Raw genomic sequence first — 18,869 nt, 5'->3', positions numbered from 1 at the left:
AAATGAGTTTGAAAAATGTTCCCAGTTTTTTTGTTTTTTGGAAAAGTTTGTAAAGGATTGATATTAATTCTTCTTTGATCGTTTGGTTGAATTTACCAGTGAAGTTGTCTGGTTCTGGACTTGTTTGTTGGGATGATTTGATCACTAATTCAGTCTCCTCATTGTTTCTTCAAATCTTATTATTTTTAAGAGTTCTTTTTATGTTCTATATAGATACAGTTTATTTATCAAATACATTCCTTACAAGTATTTTCTCCACTTCATGGCTCCAATTTCAATTTTTAACTGTGAATGCTTCTTATAAAGAGCAGATATTTGTATCATAATGGAAGTCCAGTTTATTGAATTTTTTCTTTTATGTATTGTGGTTTTGGTGACATATTTAAGAAGTATTCACCTAACCCAAAGTCACAAAAATATTCTCATATGTTTTCTTCTAAAAGCTGTTATTTTGGGTTCACATCTAAGTCTGCAACATTTTTGTTAAGTGTAAGATATGGATGAAAATTTATTTTTTATGAAAAAAAAAAAAAAAACAGAAACATAAGACTGAAAAGACTAGCAGATCTTCTCAGGATGCTGTGTTTCAGTGTTCACTGCCCTTGCTGGGTTTATGCTTTCTTGTGTTTGTGAATGTGTGTCTATCTGGGGACTTCCCTCACTTCTTAGTTCATCTGTGCATTTAAAGATACTTTTGAATTAACAGTATCATGCCTCAGATAAACTTCATTGGCTATGATACTGCCACTGTGCAAAGCTAAAGATACTTTGGAAGATATATTTTAGCAGTCATTTTGTAGATGGTTTCTCAGGGTTTATAGACCAATTCTACATTGCTGAGACCAGTTTTCAATATTTGAAACAAAAAATGTATTTTGTTTCTCTTCTTTATTAAAAAAAAAAAAAAGAAAGGGAATGCTGATTGTCATTGTAGGAGTATCTGGTCTCTCTTTCCATTACAGAAGGATAACATTTCTACCTTCTGTGTTAAAAATACTTTTCTGATTTGTGGAATCTGGATGGAGGGTAAAGGGAATTCTTTGTACTATTTTTTAACTTTTCTGTAATTCTAAAATTTTCTAAAGAAATTTAAAAAACGTTTTTGCAGTTTTAACTTTAGAAACCTAATTACTATTTTTAATTCTGAGTTTTAAGCAACTAAGCTAGAAACTTTTAGAATGTAGTTCATTTACAAATGAAGACTGACTACCTGTAGTGTATTTGATTCCTCATTTCAATTCACTGTAATTGCTTCTTTTTCTAACTTTTAAAATATTTTCTGTCTTTGCCATTTTGCGTTGGTATTTTGCATGGAGAAGGAAATGGCCACCTACTCTTGCCTGCAAAATCCCATGGATGGAGGAGCTTGGTAGGCTACAGTCCATGGATTCGCAAAGAGTCGGACATGACTGAACAACTTCACTTCCTAGCTATTTTATTTTGGTCTGCATTCCAAGAATGAACTCTGTACCTACGTAAAGTGTATCTTTAAAGGGATTTGAACTAGACAGACAGGACAGGGAGGCCTGGCGTGCTGTGATTCATGGGGTTGCAAAGAGTTGGACACAACTGAGTGACTGAACTGAACTAGACAGAATCAAGCCCAAGTAAGATATGGGAAAGGCTGTTTGATAAGCATCTAGCAGTTTAGATCAGGCATGGCAGATAAATACCTATCACATTCTGTTCTTCTTTCATCCATTGCAAATGTTGCTCAATGATCACAGCACTCTTCTTCCTTGAATTTTTCTCCACGTAGGGTTTTATTAATAGCAGCCTGAAAGTGAAAGTTGCTCAGTGGCATCCAACTCTGCAACCCCATGAACTATATAGTCTGTGGAATTCTCCAGGCCTGAATACTGGAGTGGGTAGCCTATCCCTTCTCCAGTGGATCTTCCCTACCCAGGAATTGAACCAGGGTCTTCTGCTTTCGAGGCAGATTCTTTACCAACAGAGCTATCAGGGAAGAAAATAAAGTGAAGGTCGCTCAGTCGTGTCCGACTTCGCAACCCCATGGACTATATACAGTCCGTGGAATTCTCCAGGCCCGAATACTGAAGTGGGTAGCCTTTCCCTCTCCAGGGGATCTTCCCAACCCAGAGATCAAACCCAGGGATCTCGCATTGTAGGCAGATTCTTTACCAGCTGAGCCACAAGGGAAGCCCAGTAGCTATCTACTGTCAGTTGATTAGAGGTGGCATGAATGACAGAGTGTCTATTTTACATCTCTGATTTAGAGAATCATTTTTGCGAGAAACATCTGGAATACCTATACTTTTAATTACTGAACTATTCTGTCTATTATAAAGTAACATAATCATAATTTTGGAAGCCTGATCACTTAGAGTCACCTTAATCATTGTTTCTTGCCACTTAAATTTTCACATATTTATGAAGCCAGTTGATCTGCTATGATTTTAGAATATTCTCTAAGTATAATGTATTTTTTAAAAATCCGTACACTTGTATATCACATCTTTGACCTTTAATTGGGTGACATTTTTCATAATGTTATTTACTTTTCTTATTTTTTTCTTTCCATTTTTAAGGAGTGGACCTACCCTATGAGACGAGAGATGCAGGTATGACAACCTTCTTTTTTATTCCAACCAACCTGTATTACTGTTACTATCATTATTAAATAATTTAACCTAATTAACAAAGGATTGAATATTAACATATTAAAAGTTAATTGTGGCTGTTAAAAAGATGGGAGATGAAATTTCCTAGAATCAGACATAGTTATATATGTATGTGCTTAATGAGTCACTTTGTTTTTCTTCATCTGAAAAATTGGGCACAGTATTTGTATTATTTCTGAAAGCAGTTTGCTTTCTGTGTTTGTGTAGTTTAGATAAACTCTGGAGAGTAGACTATAAAGCAGATCACCCTTTTGACTTAATTGTTCACATCTGTGTCTGATTTCCAGTCAACTTCAGTTAATTTAGTGAAATTCTCCAGAAGATTGAGTTCAATGCTCACTGGCAACCCACTCTAGTATTCTTGCCTGGAGAATCCCATGGACAAGGGAGCCTGGCAGGCTACAGTCCATGGGGTTGAAAAGAGTCGGACACGACTTAGCAATTATACAGATACAGAAAACAAACTAGTGGTTACCAAAGGATAGACAAAAGTGTGGTGGGACAAATTAGGTGTATGGGATTAAGAGATTAAAAACTCCTATGTATAAAATAGCAACAAGTTTATATTGTATCAGATAAAGAATTATAGCCATTACTGTATAATAACATTTAAGGAGTATAATCTGTAAAAATACTGAATCACTGTGCTATACACCTGAAACTAGTATAATATTATAAATCTACTATTCTGCAATTAAAAATTTAAATAAAAAATAAGCAGGTGAATTTTCCACAGGGAATTGATGAAGATTATTTTCTAGATGGTACAAACCAACAGACATTTAATAAAGGGAATCTATGGGGGGAAAAACACAGTATGGAATGAAAGAATTAGTGATAGCTTAATACTGTACAGAAGGCAGTAATCAAGACCATCTCCAAGAAAAAGAAATGGAAAAAGGCAAAATGGTTGTCTGAGGAGGCCTTACAAAAAACTGAGAAAATAAGAGAAGCTAAAGGCAAAGGAGAAGAGGAAAGATATACCCATTTGAATGCAGAGTTCCAAAGAATAGCAGGGAGAGATAAGAAAGCCTTCCTCAGTGATCAGTGCAAAGAAATAGAGGAAAACAATAGAATGGGAAAGACTACAGATCTCTTCAAGAAAATTAGAGATAGCAAGGGAACATTTCATGCAAAGATGGGCTCAATAAAGGACAGAAATAATATGGACCTAACGGAAGCAGAAGATAAGAAGAAGAGGTGGCAAGAATACACAGAACTATACAAAAAAGATCTTCATGATCGAGATAACCACGATGGTGTGATCACTCAACCTAGAGCCAGACATCCTGAAGTCCGAAGTCAAGTGGGTCTTAGGAAGTATCACTATGAACAAAGCTAGTGGAGGTGATGGAATTCCAGCTGAGCTATTTTAAATCCTAAAAGATGATGCCGTGAAAGTGCTGCAGTCAATATGCCAACAAATTTGGAAAACTCAGCAGTGACCACAGGACTGGAAATGTCAGTTTTCATTCCAATCCCAAAGAAGGGCAATGCCAAAGAATGCTCAAACTACTGCACAGTTGCACTCATCTCACACGCTAGCAAAGTAATGCTCAAAATTCACCAAGCCAGGCTTCAACAGTATGTGAACTGTAAGCTTCCAGATGTTCAAGCTGGATTTAGAAAAGGCAGAGGAACCAGAGAACAAATTGCCAACACCTGCTAGATCATCGAAAAAGCAGGAGAGTTCCAGAAAGACATCTACTTCTGCTTTATTGACTACGCCAAAGCCTTTGACTGTGGATCACAACAAACTGTGGAAAATTCTTAAAGAGACAGGTATACCAGACCACCGTACCTGCCTCCTGAGATATCTGTATGGCAGTCAAGAAGCAACAGTTAGAACTGGACATAGAACAACAGACTGGTTCCAAATCAGGAAAGGAGTTCATCAAGGCGTTATATTGTCACCTTGCTTATTTAACTTTTATGCAGAGTGCATCATGCAAAATGCAGGTCTCGATGAAGCACAAGCTGGAATCAAGATTGCTAGGAGAAGTATCAGTAACCTCAGTTAAGCAGATGACACCACCCTTATGGCAGAAAGTGAAGAAGAACTAAAGAGCCCCTTGATGAAAGTGAAAGAGAAGAGTGAAAAAGTTGGCTTTAAAACTCAGCATTCAGAAAACTAAGATCATGGCATCTGGTCCCATCACTTCATGGCAAATAGATGGAAAAACAGTGGAAACAGTGTCAGACTTTATTTTGGGTGGCTCCAAAATCACTGCAGATGGTGACTGCCACTATGAAATTAAAAGACGCTTGCTCCTTGGAAGAAAAGCTATGACCAACCTAGACAGCATATTAAAAAGTAGAGATATTACTTTGCCAACAAAGGCCCATCTAGTCAAAGGTATAGTTTTTCCACTAGGCATGTATGGATGTGAGAGTTGGACTATAAAGCAAGCTGAGTGCCAAAGAATTAATGCTTCTGAACTGTGGTTTTGGAGAAGACTCTTGAGAGTCCCTTGTACTGCAAGGAGATCCAACCAGTCCATCCTAAAAGAAAGAGGTCCTGAATATTCATTGGAAGGACTGATACTGAAGCTGAAACTCCAATCCTTTGGCCACTTAATGCGAAGAAGTGACTCATTGGAAAAGAACCTGATGTTGGGAAAGATTGAAGATGGGAGGAGAAGGGGATGACAGCGAATGAGATGGTTGGATGGCTTCACCGACTCGATGAGTGACATGAGTTTGAGTGAGCTCCGGGAGTTGGTGATGGACAGGGAAGCCTGGCGTGCTGCAGTCGATGGGATCGCAAAGAGTTCGGCTACGACTGAGCGGCTGAACTGAACCTACATAGCAACAATTTTTTGTTTCACATTTCAGCTCTGCCACTCCCAAGGTCAAGCAGTGTCTCTCCTTCTCAGGAGTTCCTTGACCTCTAAAAAGCCTATTTCTCTTAGTGAAAATTCACTTATTAAAATATATGATTACCCATGAGGTATTTTACTTGGTGCTATGGGGAATGCAAATATGAGTAAAATTTAGTTTCTGCATACAAGAAGCTATTTAATCAAATCTAGAGTCCCTTGGACTGCGAGGAGATCCAACCAGTCCATTCTAAAGGAGATCAATCCTGGGTGTTCATTGGAAGGACTGATGCTAAAGCTGAAACTCCAATACTTTGGCCACCTCATGCGACGAGTTGACTCATTGGAAAAGACTCTGATGCTGGGAAGGATTGGGGGTGGGAGGAGAAGGGGACGACAGAGAATGAGATGGCATCACCGACTCTGTGGACATGAGTTTGAGTGAACTCCAGGAGTTGGTGATAGACAGGGAGGCCTGGTGTGCTGTGATTCATGGGATTGCAAAGCGACTGAGCGACTGAACTGATACACAAATAATTTTGATGTCCCATAGAATTGAAGTACAAAATTGTATTAGTATATAGGGTATGATATATCCCTACTGAAGAGTTTCTATATTGAATTCTCATAGAATAAATTTTAATTCATCATTCAGAAGTTATTTATTTAAATTGCTGAAACTCTGTCCATAGTCTTTTTTTGAAACTTTGCAGTAATACTTTACATAGATAACAGTTGTAATCTTGTTTTATCTTGTGCTACTTTTGATTTGATTAAGATTTTGTGTAATTCCAAAGGGATGATTTTTTTAATAGCTGTTTTATTTCTAGACAGTAGCAGAGAGTAGAAGTAAAATTACAGGTGTGTTAGCAGTCGAAAAGACAACAATACAAAATACTAATTCCCAGAGTGCTTATAAAAAAGCACTATGGAAGTTCAAATACCTGACTTTTCAGGACTAATTTAAATTTTAAATGTGTCATCCTGTTATATAAAGCACATCTACATTTCTCTTCCCAGTCATTTGCTCAGTGTTGCTAGAAAATTCTCCCTAAATAATAAACTTTTTAGCAAATTGTTATAACAGCTATGAAAATACTTACATGGTACATATTTTGTATAGATTTAAATTGCTGGTGGTAAATAACTCAATATTTTTTTCTAGGAGATTCTTCCTGGTTTGTTTTTAGGCCCATATTCTTCTGCCATGAAAAGCAAGGTAAGAACTTTAAATTAAATTCATCAATAGACCTTATTAACCAACTACTTAGGGTAAGTTTTTTTACTCGAAAGAGTTTTGTTTGAGGAAGCGTCCACTGATACTGCGTATTAGCAGTAATTGTGACTCTGGAGTACCTACTTCTTTTCAAATTTTATTGGACCAGTGATTCTCAAGTGTTTAACCACAAATCACAAGTGAGGTTTTATATTTTTGTTTTCCTCATGAAATCCATGTGTTTAAAATACTTGCCCAAAACTCACCTTTAATAATTTATTTACCTTCCAAGATACCTGGAATTGCTAATATTGGACATCTGTAATTGCTAATCATAGTTTTTGAGAAATATGAGATGTAATTAAATCCCCAAATAAGATTATTTAACATATTAGTTAAAGGGTAAAATAGAGTGTGCGTGCATGAGCGTGTACAAATGCACTCATAGAACTCACATATTTTAATTGAAGTGACTCAAATTTCCTGTTATTCCAGACTGTGGAAATCTAGAACCTCCAGGTTGTAAAGTATTGCATTATATATCTAGGTGTCCTATATATTTACATTGAAATGTATTTCTTCAGTTACCCAGTTGAAAGGATAGATCTCATTCAGATATATATATTAATAGCAGTTGTTGCCAATTCCGAGAGGATTCAGCTCTATGAATTATGGCAATGCTAATTCTCTTTGAATTATAATATAAAACATTATATCACAGATGTTTTCCCTAATACCCTGCCTATTTAGAAGTCGGTTTGATACCTGCATAGTTTTTTTTAAAACTTTAGAATTAAAAACTTTTTTGAAATAATTTGATATATTTATGAATTTTAGGTGATGAGGAGTTTTTTTTTTTAAGTTAGTGTCATTGATTTTGGAACTGGAAAGCTTTCTGACTGTTGAGGCATATCTAAAAGCAATAGTAGTCATTTGATGGTCTGCAACTACGTTAGGAAGGTGGGATGTTGATAAAAATATATTACCTAAATAAGTACTAAGAAAAGGATATGGTAGATAACTATAGACTTAATTGTGACTTACTTGGTAAAAACAAAGTTACTGCGTGCTAGAGAAGACTCTTGAGAGTCCCTTGGACTGCAAGGAGATCCAACCAGTCCATTGTACAGGAGAACAATCCTGGGTGTTCGTTGGAAGGACTGATGCTGAAACTGAAACTCCAATACTTTGACTACCTCATGTGACGAGTTGACTCACCAGAAAAGACTCTGATGCTGGGAGGGATTAGGGGCAGGAGGAGACAGGGACGACAGAGAATGAGATGGCTGGATGGCATCACCGACTCTGTGGACATGAGTTTGAGTGAACTCCGGGAGTTGGTGATGGACAGGGAGGCCTGGCGTGCTGTGATTAATGGGGTCGCAAAGAGTCGGACACGACTGAGCGACTGAACTGAACTGAATGTAATATTCACAAATACTGGGGTTCAGAATGATTTTAGATTATTTGCTTTTGGTGTTCTCACTGTGCTTTATAAATATACACATTATACTCTTTGTCATATTAATTTGTAAGTATTTGTTTACAGATATATTGTCTCAAAACCTCTTCCCCCTAACTTCACTGTGGTCTCATTAGATTGAAGAAAAGCTTCTATGGCAAAATTTGATTATTCAATTCAGTTCAGTCGCTCAGTCGTGTCCGACTCTTTGCAACCCCATTAATCACAGCACACCAGGCCTCCCTGTCCATCACCAACTCCCGGAGTTCACTCAAACTCATGTCCATTGAGTCGGTGATGCCATCCAGCCATCTCATTCTCTGCCGTCCCCTTCTCCTCCCGCCCCCAATCCTTCCCAGGATCAGAGTCTTTTCCAGTGAGTCAACTCGTCGCATGAGGTGGCCAAAGTATTGGAGTTTCAGCTTTAGCATCAGTCCTTCCAATGAACACCCAGGATTGATCTCCCTTAGAATGGACTGGTTGGATCTCCTTGCAGTCCGAGGGACTCTCAAGAGTCTTCTCCAGCACCACAGTTCAAAAACATCAATTCTTCGGCGATCAGCTTTCTTCACAGTCCAACTCTCACATCCATACATGACCACAGGAAAAACCATAGTCTTGACTAGACGGACCTTGGTTGGCAAAGTAATGTCTCTGATTTTTAATATGCTATCTAGGTTGGTCATAACTTTCCTTCCAAGGAGTAAGCGTCTTTTAATTTCATGGCTACAATCAGCATCCGCAGTGATTTTGGAGCCCAAAAAAATAAAGTCTGACACTGTTTCCACTGTTTTTCCATCTATTTCCCATGAAGTGATGGGACCCACCATAAATCATCATAGTTCAGTCCATATTTCTTTTCATATCATCTAAAACAGTAATAGCAGAAGAATAATAAAAATAAAGAAACCTTAAAGAATAAGCTCCTAATAAACTCATTTAGTTTAGCCTATGTTTTATTACATTCAAATGCAGTTTTTATAAAAGGGACATATTCAGGGTCTTTGTAGGTAGTGAACTATTTCTTTTCATAAAATTTTTCTGTTTGCAGGTATGAGATAAGGTTATAGTTTGCTTTGTATAAATGAAAGTCTGTTGAAAACTAAAAAAAAAAAAATTTGTGTGCTATTGTATTTGGGTTCCGTCTTAAGATTTGTTTTTACTTAGTAATCTATTGTGCCTTCCAAACTTGTTAAAACAAACAGGTTTTATCCCTGATTATATATGTCTTCTTATAGTTTCTCATGTTAATAGAATAGATATGAAAAGTTCACATATCATAGATCAGTGATAGACAAAGGAATTAATATTGAATTCACTTTGGAGGTTCTATAAATATGAATATGGAGCATTGATTTATTATTAATCCTACCAAATTCTTAACCTCCTTTCCCCTGTCTCAGGATGTACTCAGGAAATACAAAGATAACTGAACTGTAATCTATGCCAGACTAGGAAACTTTGCTGCAAAAATTAACATTTAGAAACCACATTTTTTTGGCCTAGGCTGCTATAATAAAATACCATCGACTGGATGGATGGTCTCAGCAACAGACATTTATTTCTCATGGTTCTGGAGGCTGGGAAGTTTGAGATGAGGGCGCCGTCATGGTTAGATTTTGGTGAGGGCCCTCTTCATGGTTTGCTGCCTTATTGAGGTAGTCTCACATGGCAGAGGGATGAAGCTCTGATGCTTCTTCCTCTTATGAGAGCACTAATTCCATCATGGGTGCTCTACCTCATGGCCTCATTTTTATCTAATTACCTCCCAAAGGGCCCACAAACTAATATCATTACCTTGGAGTAATGATACTTAGGAATTCCTTCAACATAGGAATTTTAGGGAGAGACAAGCATTCGATCTATAACAAGTAGAAATTATTCTTTAACTTTTTTCATGAATTATTAGTATTGCTGTTCTATTAAATACAGAAAGGGAGTTAAATATATAGGATTATAAGCTGAAAATAGAAAATGCAGGCTTATTAATAATTCTGATTCTTAACGATTTGTTCATTCATTTCTTGAACATGTAATTATTGAACAACTATGATCCAGGCACTGCTCTGCACATAATTAGCGTGAATCAGTGAGCAAAGTCCTTATTCTCATGGCATATATAGTCTAACCATTTAAATAACATGTTGTCTGTAAATTTCACTGAAACCTATAGTCACTTGCAAATAAAAACTTACAGTTTTTAGAGTTATCATGTTAAATTGCTTTAAATATAGAGCCACAAAGCACCACAGAATACTTTGAAGTTGCCAGTTTTAACTTTAGGAGAATTTTTAAACCCTAGAGGTTAATTTCTGTGAATTGTATAAATTAATTCTGGCTTAAAATAGAAAAACTATACTGGGAGACGTAGAGAGTAGTCTCGAGATTTGGGCTCCAGCACTGCTATTAACTAGGTCAGAGATGTTGAACAACTGTTTATGTTAGAGTAGTGCTCTCTAATAAGAATTGTAGCCAATATATATATAACTGCCATTTACTAAAAATACTTGCTATGTGTCCCAGCCACTATGCCAAAGATTATCTTATAGAATTCTCACAACTGTTCAGTGAATATGTAGTGTTTTCCTAGTTTTCACGTGAGAAAATTGAGCCACAGTTCTCAGCTCATTAGCAGAGCTGGGATCTAGAGCTTGGGCTCCGTAGCTCATGACTCTGTACCGTAGCCCATGCCTTTAACCACAGTATAGTATTAAAAGTAAATAATAAAGAGTATATGAATGTAAATTATAAACATAAAGTATGTTATACATAATACAAAGGTCAAAGGATCAGTATATGTAGTGAAGGTATAGCATTGTTTCCCAAATAAATTATCTTTAAGGTCATATCAAGCTCTAAAATTATAGATATAAAATAATTCTATTAAGCTTTTTGAAGACATGTAGTATGTTTATCTTGAATCATTGAAATATTTTGCTGATGACTTCAGGCATGTTATTATGAAATTAGCTTTGATTCCCTGTATTTAAAGCTCATATGTGGCTGTATTAACTATAAAGTTGAGTCCTGTGTGTTTTCAAATCTCTCTTACAGGAAGATGATGTTTTGTATTTTAAACTATTTCTCTTTTTTTTAATAGCTACCTATACTACAGAAACATGGAATAACTCATATAATATGTATACGACAAAATATTGAAGCAAACTTTATTAAACCCAACTTTCAACAGTTATTTAGGTAAGAATTGTTGATGTAATATATAAAAATGTTATGGGTATCAAACATGTAATATTTTTAAGTTGATTTTATTGGACTTCTGTATATATATGTTTTATAAAAATGGGTCATACAGTACACCATTTAAAGAATAAACTTCCCTTTAAATATTTTAAATAAGTTATTTATGCATATGCACATATTGTAGAATTCTAAATGTTCAGAAGAATGTATACTGAAAAGTAGTTTCCCTATTCCTGTCCCATGAATACTCAGTTCCCCTCACTACTAATATCCATTGTTATTTCTTTTTGAGTATCTTTCTGGAGTTATGTTACATATATATACACAGATCAACTTAGGCTTTTTAAAAAAATTATGTATTTTGGAGATTGCTTCATATTATTACTTAGCTACATTTTTCTTTTTATTTTTTCTTCATTGCATCTTCTGGCTGGTAGAACCTCAGTTCCCTGACCAGCTGGGCCACATCAGTGACAGCCTGGAATACTAACCACTAGCCCACCAGAGAACTCCTGTGTTATTGTTTTTAAGTAGACAGTGATCTATTGTATTACTCTACTAAAATCTATTCAAACTATCTCATATTGTTAGACATTTAGATTGTTTTCAGACTTTTGGTAATGTAGTGACTATCCCTCTATGTCATTTAATTCATATGTGAATGTATCAATAGGATAAATTTGTAGTAGAATGGCTGGATTAAAGAATGTGAGCATTTAAATTTTAATAGATGTTACAAATTGCCCTCCAGTGAGTTGTGTCAGTTTGCATTCCCAGTGCAAAGTAAATGACAGTGACTCCTTCCTTGGTATCTCTCTCAGACAGAATTATAAAATATTTTTAATTTTTTCCAATCTTGTTCATTTGCTAGTTCATGTCTGACTTTTTGCAAACCATGGACTGAGCACACCAGGCTCTCCTGTCCTCCACTGTCTACTGGAGTTGGCTCAAATTCATGTCCATTGAGTCAGTGGTGCTGTCTTAACCATCTAATTCTCTGCTGCCCTCTTGTCCCTTTGCTTCAGTCTTTTCCAGCATCAGGGTCTTTTCCAGTAAGTCAGCTCTTTGCATCAAGTAGCCATGGTATTGGAGCTACAGCTTCAGCATCAGTCCTTCCAATGAATATTCAGGATTGAGCTTTTTTTAGGATTGACTGGTTTGATCTCCCTGTAGTCCATGGGAGTCTCAAGAGTCTTCTACAGCACTACAATTAGAAAGCATCAGTTCTTCCGTGCTAAGCCTTCTTTATAGTTCAGTTCTCATATATGTACATAACTACTGGAAAAACCATAGCTTTGACTATAGGGACCTTTGTCAGCAAAGTGATGGTTTTGCTTTATTAATATGCTGTTTAGGTTTGTCGAAGCTCTTCTTCCAAAGATCAAGTGTCTTTTAATTTCATGGCTGCGGTCACCACACCATGCAGTGATTTTGGACTAGAAAATAAACTCTGTCACTTCTTTCATTTTTTCCCCTTCTATTTGCCATGAAATGATGGGACTGGATGTCATGATCTTAGTTTTTTGAATGTTGAGTTTTAAACCAACTTTTTAACTCTCCTCTTTCATCCTTAGTAAGAGGCCCTTTAGTTCCTCCTTACTTTCTGCCATTATCATCTGCATATCTGAGATTGTTGATATTTCTCTTGGCAATGTTGATTCCAGCTTGTTATTCATCCAGCCCCACATTTCATGTGATGTAGTCTACATGTAAGTTAAATAATCAGGGTAACAATATACAGCCTTGTTGTCTCCTTTTCCAGTTATGAGCCAGTCAGTTTTTCCATTTCCAGTTCTAACTATTGCTTCTTGTCCTGCATACCGGTTTCTCAGGAGGCAGGTAAAGTGGTCTTGTATTCACATCTCTTCAAGAATTTTCCACAGTTTGCTGTGATCCACACAGTCAAAGTTTAAAGTAATAGAAATAGATGTTTTTTGGAACTCCCTTGCCTTCTCCATGATCAGTAAATGTTGTCAATTTGATCTCCAGTTCCTCTGCCTTTTCTAAATCCAGCTTGTACGTCTGGAAATTCTCAGTTCACATACTGTTGAAGCCTAGTGTGAAGGATTTTGAGCATAAACTTACTAGCATGTGAAATGAACACAATTGTATGGTAGTTTGAACATGCTTTAGCATTGCCCTTCTTTGAAATTGGAATGAAAACTGACCTTTTCCAGTCCTGTGACCACTGCTGAGTTTTCCAAATTTGCTGACATATTTAGTGCAGCACTTTAACAGCATCATCTTTTCGGGTTTTAAATAGCTCAGCTGGAATTCCATCACCTCTGCTAGCTTTGGCCTTCCCACTTGACACTAGTGGTAAAGAACCTGCCTCCCAAAGCAGGAGGTGTAAAAGACGCAGGTTTGATCCCTGGGTCGGGAAGATCCTCTGGAGAAAAGAGTGGCAACCCACTCCAGTATTCTTGCCTGGAGAATTCCATGGATAGAGGAGCCTGGCAGGGCTCCTCTATCTGCAGTCCATGGGCTCTCAGAGAGTTGAACACAATTGAGCAACTAATACACATACTAGCTTTGTTCTTAGTAATGCTTTCTTAGGCCCACTTTACTTCACACTCGAGGATATCCTGCTCTAGGTGAGTGACCACACCATCGTGGATATCCAGGTATTAAGACCTTATTTGTATAGTTCTTCTGTGTATTCTTGCCACCTCTTCTTAATCTCTTCCGCTTTGACTTGGTCCTTACAGTTCCTGTCCTTTATCATGCCCATTGTTGTGTGAAATTTTGCCTTGATATCTCCAGTTTTCTTGAAGAGATCTCTAGTCTTTCCCATTCTGTTGTTTCCTCTGTTTCTTTGCATTGTTCATTGAAGAAGTCCTTCTTATCTCTCCTTGCTGTTCTCTGAAATTCTGCATTCAGTTGGATATACCTTTCTTCCTTGCCTTTCACTTCTCTTCTTTCCTCAGCTGTTTGTGAAGCCTCCTCAGACAACCACTTTTCCTTCTTGCATTTCTTTTTCTTTGAGATTGTTTGGTTATTGCCTCTTGTACTTTGTTATGAACCTCCATCCGTAGTTTTCAGGCACTCTGTCCATCAGATCTAGTCCCTTGAATTTATTTGTCACCTCACTGTATAATCATAAGGGAATTGATTTAGGTCATACCTGAATGACCTAATGGTTTTCAATTGAAGAAAGTGGGGAATTTTGCAATAAGGAGCTCGTGATCTGAGCCACAGTCAGTTCCAGGTCTTGTTTTTGGTGACTGTATAGACCTTCTCTGTCTTCAGCTGCAAAGAACATGGTATGATTTTGGTGCTGACTATCTGGTAATGTCCATGTATAGAGTCATCTGTTGGGTTATTGGTCAGGGGTGTTTACTATGACCAGCATGTTCTCTTGGCAAAACTCTTTTAGCCTTTGCCATGCTTCATTTTGTACTCCAAGGCCAAACTTGCCTGTTATTCTGGATATCTCTTGATTTCCTACTTTTGTATTCCAATCCCTTATGATGAAAAGGACATCGTTTTTTGGTGGTAGTTCTCGGAAGTGTTGTAGGTCTTCATGGAACTAGTTGTCTTCAGCTTATTCAATATCAGAGGTTGGTGCATCGATTTGGGTTACTGATGTTGAATGGCTTGCCTTGGGAACAAAGCAGTGTCATTCTGTTATTTTTGAGCTTGCACCCAAGTACTGCAATTTGGACTTTTTTTTTTGACTATGAGGGCTACTTCATTTCTTCTAAGGAATTCTTGCCCATAGTAGTTGATATAATGGTCATCTAAATTAAATTCAGCCATTCTAGTCTATTATAGTTCACTGATTCCTAAGATTTCAGTGTTCAGTCTTGCCATCTCCTGCTTGACTGTGTCCAGTTTACCTTGATTCATGGACCTAATATTCCAGGTTCCTATGCAGTATCATTCTTTATGGCATTGGACTTTACTTTCACTACCAGACACATCCACATCTGCGTGTCATTTCCACTTTGGCCCAGCTACTTTATTCTTTCTGGAGCTGTTAGTAATTGCCCTCTGCTCTTCCCCAGTAACATATTGGACACCTTCCAACCTGGAGGCTCATCTTCCAGTATCATATCTTTTTGTCTTTTCATACTGTCCATGGGGTTCTCCTGACAGAAATACTGGAGTGGTTTGCCTTTTCCTGCTCCAGTGGACCACATTTTATCAGAACTCTTCACTCTTCACTATGACCCATCTGTCTTGGTTATCCCTGCATGGGCCTCACTGGTAGCTTCATTGCCTTATCGCAAGCCCCTTCACCATCTGATCTGGAGTAAATTGCCCTTCAGCTTTGTGATCTCCTGGAGTAAAAATTGTGTTGTGTAGTTTTAGTTTGCCTTTCACATTTATCTTAAAATGATGAGGTTGAGCATCTGATGGTTTTTAATGTTCTTTATTTTGGCTTCACTTAAAAAATAGAGTATATTACACATGATACGAAGACCAAAGGGTCAAAAAGGTATGAGAGGAAAAGGTTTTTTCCTTCCCTAAACACAGCTACTTAATTTATCTCTAGCTAGGAGGCAGGTACAGTTAACTCTTCTTTGGATATCATTCTAAAAATATTTGTATAAAACCATATATGTTAAAAATCTTTTAATGTTCTGCTTTATTTTTAAAAAAATAAAAGCAACCTGAATGTCCCTCAGTGTAAGATACTCTAAAATATATTGTGTGAATACATAATAGACTATGTAGTCATGAAAAAGAATGAAATATTTGTGTATGTGCTGATATAGACTAATCTTTATGATTTATTGCATGAAGAAAACAGGGTGCAGAGCCACATGTATACTCCTGAAGTGTTTAAAAGTTTGTGCAGTATGTTAGGCATTATTCTTGTAGATGTATAGGAAATTTCTGGACTGACAGACTAGAAACTTGACAGTAGTTACTTCTGGAAAGGGAAATTTAGGGTCTGGGATGGTAGCGAAACCTAGTTTTCATTGCAGATAACTTTATATTGTTAGAATTTTTTACTGTGCATACACATTTTTCAGTTAAAGAAAATTAGTTTTAAAAAGGGAATGAATGTAATCTAAAATGAAATAGATTGAATTTTTTCTAATTGCAGAAGATGCACTTGTTCTTTATACATATTTATGAAAATACAGAATTCACCAAGAAAAATATTTAAAAAGCATCCATAATTCCACAACCCAGAGGAGCTTGGCTTTAACATTTTGTTAAATTTCCTTCTAAATTTTTTGTTTTATGTATGTGTTTCATGTATACACGGGCTTCCCAGGTGGCACTAGTGGTAAAGAACCCCCTCCTGCGCAGGAGACGTAGGAGACACAGGTTCGATCCCTGGGTCAGGGAGGTCCCCTGGAGGAGGGCATGGCAACCCACTCTAGTATCCTTGCCTGGAGAATCCCCCTGCTACAGTCCATAGGGTGGCAAAGAGTTGGACACGACTGAAGCAACTTACAGTGCATGCTTGCATGCACATCATGTATACACATATTTAGACTTCTATATATTAAATGACAATGTTATAGTTTAAAATGCCATACTATAACTTTCTAATTTTTTAGTGCCAAAATGTCCTGGGTATAGCTTCTCTGTGATAAGTCCTGAATTTATTAAAGTTGCTACCACCAAAATAATTACTAAAGCAATATTGACTTTACATTTTAATTTTATAACTCAATTACTTAGCTAAGTTATGTTAATAAACAGATGGTCTTGGATGGATTAGAAATGAAAGTTTCTTTGTTTTTTGGTTGTGGGTGGGGTGGGGGAAGCGGTTGTTGAGACTGTATGACAAAGCTTGCAGGATCTTAGTTCCCCAACCAGGGATAGAACCCTGTCCCTGACAGTGAAAGCACTGAGTCCTAATCCACTGAACTGCCAGCAGATTTCCAGAAATGGCATTTTTTCACAAAATAAAGTAAGGCTTGTATATTGAAATGACTTATTTTCAATGTTTTTCAAGGTGTAAAATTTGAGGACAGGTGGTCTTTGGGTTGCTTGTTGCTCTGTTGTAGGTTAGTTCAAACAATGAATGTTTGACTCACGGCTCTGTCAGACTGCTGCATTCTATTTCCGTTAGTTCTTTCTCTCTCAGGCTTTGGTCTGTCTCTAAATTGTCCTCTGTAGGGTTGTGAGGAAGGGTGGCAGGGCCATCCAAAGAAAACCCTTCTAGTCTTAGGGAAGTTGCTAGAAATAGAAGAATTACAAAGAGGAGAAAATAGGCATTTTTTGTCTTTATTTTCTAGGTCTGCTCTGTTATTTAAGGCTTTAAATGATGTGCCTTCAAGCATTCTAAAATCTATGGCCTGGTCCTTGGGAATATGATATTTTCAAAGTTATTTTCATGATTGTCAAGATATTTTTGTATTTTTTATATATGAAGAATTTTATCTGAAAGTGTGCTTAATCACACAATATTCTATTTTCAGATATTTAGTCTTGGATATTGCAGATAATCCGGTTGAAAATATAATACGTTTTTTCCCCATGGTAGGTAATAATATTTTAATATCATTTAATATTTATGATTTGCTTTCTTAATTGTGCTTTTAAAACTTAATGAAACATGATTTTCTCCTATACTGCTATTACTTGTAATGTCGGAAAATTGTGGGATTGTAAAGAAAATTGACTATTTTTAAAATCTTTTTTTATGATCTCCAAATATTTGAGAAATTGTATTTCAAATTCCTTAAATTCAAAATAATATTTAAACTTATAATAATTGTATTTGTAGCATTTTGGAAATTTTTGGTGTAAGGTAATTTTTATTCATATAAATTAGCAGGAAAATATTTTCAGTATATTTTGTTTCACTGTGTATATATGTTTATATTTTATGCTTAGGTTATTCCATATATTTTATTATAACACACTGTCTTTTTCCTTCAGACAAAAGAATTTATTGATGAGAGCTTACAAAGTGGAGGTAAATAATTTTTCTTTCATTTAACTTATGATTATTTTTAGGAAATTATTCATTATAGTTAATTTTTAGTTAGTATTTCTCTTAAATGAAGAATATGAAAATTATAATTATGTATAATAGACTTTCTAAATTTCCCAAAACTTATTTCATTTGGATAGACTTTCTTAAATATCTCTATAGAACTATTTTCATATTAAGTCAGCTTTAAAATCTTTTTAACCTAAAAGTCTGTTGTAGTCTCCACACAGTTAATATAAATAAATTCAAGGATTTGAAAATTGGTAAGTATCCAAGTTGTATATACAGAATACATAAAATGCTTAAGATAAGATTTATTTTACTGTGGTATGATACATGGTTTCAGTATATTTTAGCTGCTGCATCAGGTATCTTTCTATCAGAATAACTATTTCTTGTTTTTCAGGAAAAGTTCTTGTCCATGGGAATGCAGGAATCTCCAGGAGGTATGATGTTAGCAATAATCTTTCTCTCTCCAGCATTTAATTAATGAGTATGTTTTCTGTTTTTTTTCTAAAATATTTTCCCCCTCTTTAGTGCTGCCTTTGTTATTGCATACATTATGGAAACATTTGGAATGAAGTACAGGTAAGAACATATTCTGAAACCTAGCCACAATTTGAAT

At 36.2% G+C, this 18,869-nt stretch overlaps 1 protein-coding gene and 1 pseudogene across 5 annotated transcripts in view; one reads left to right on the top strand and one right to left on the bottom strand.

Moving 5' to 3' along the window:
- STYX (serine/threonine/tyrosine interacting protein) overlaps positions 1 to 18,869 on the top strand; it is a 55,126-nt gene that overhangs the window by 16,824 nt on the left and 19,433 nt on the right. For 3 of the 5 annotated variants that reach the window (XM_055435488.2, XM_055435487.2, XM_055435489.2), the window contains exons 2-8: positions 2,550 to 2,582; positions 6,627 to 6,680; positions 11,240 to 11,337; positions 17,727 to 17,787; positions 18,190 to 18,226; positions 18,651 to 18,690; positions 18,782 to 18,832. In XM_055435488.2, coding sequence (XP_055291463.1) covers positions 2,550 to 2,582; positions 6,627 to 6,680; positions 11,240 to 11,337; positions 17,727 to 17,787; positions 18,190 to 18,226; positions 18,651 to 18,690; positions 18,782 to 18,832 — 374 coding nt within the window. The remainder of the gene's footprint in view (positions 1 to 2,549; positions 2,583 to 6,626; positions 6,681 to 11,239; positions 11,338 to 17,726; positions 17,788 to 18,189; positions 18,227 to 18,650; positions 18,691 to 18,781; positions 18,833 to 18,869) is intronic. The other 2 variants (XM_088839907.1, XM_088839906.1) reach the window with 1 other exon arrangement.
- Positions 677 to 759, bottom strand: LOC129563656 (U4 spliceosomal RNA; annotated as a pseudogene).

This window comes from Moschus berezovskii, chromosome 9 (genome assembly GCF_049115385.1).
Source record: "Moschus berezovskii isolate FMDL1 chromosome 9, NW_MosBer_1.0, whole genome shotgun sequence".
Taxonomy (NCBI): Eukaryota; Metazoa; Chordata; class Mammalia; order Artiodactyla; family Moschidae; genus Moschus; species Moschus berezovskii.
This window is presented reverse-complemented; position numbering and strand designations above follow the sequence as displayed.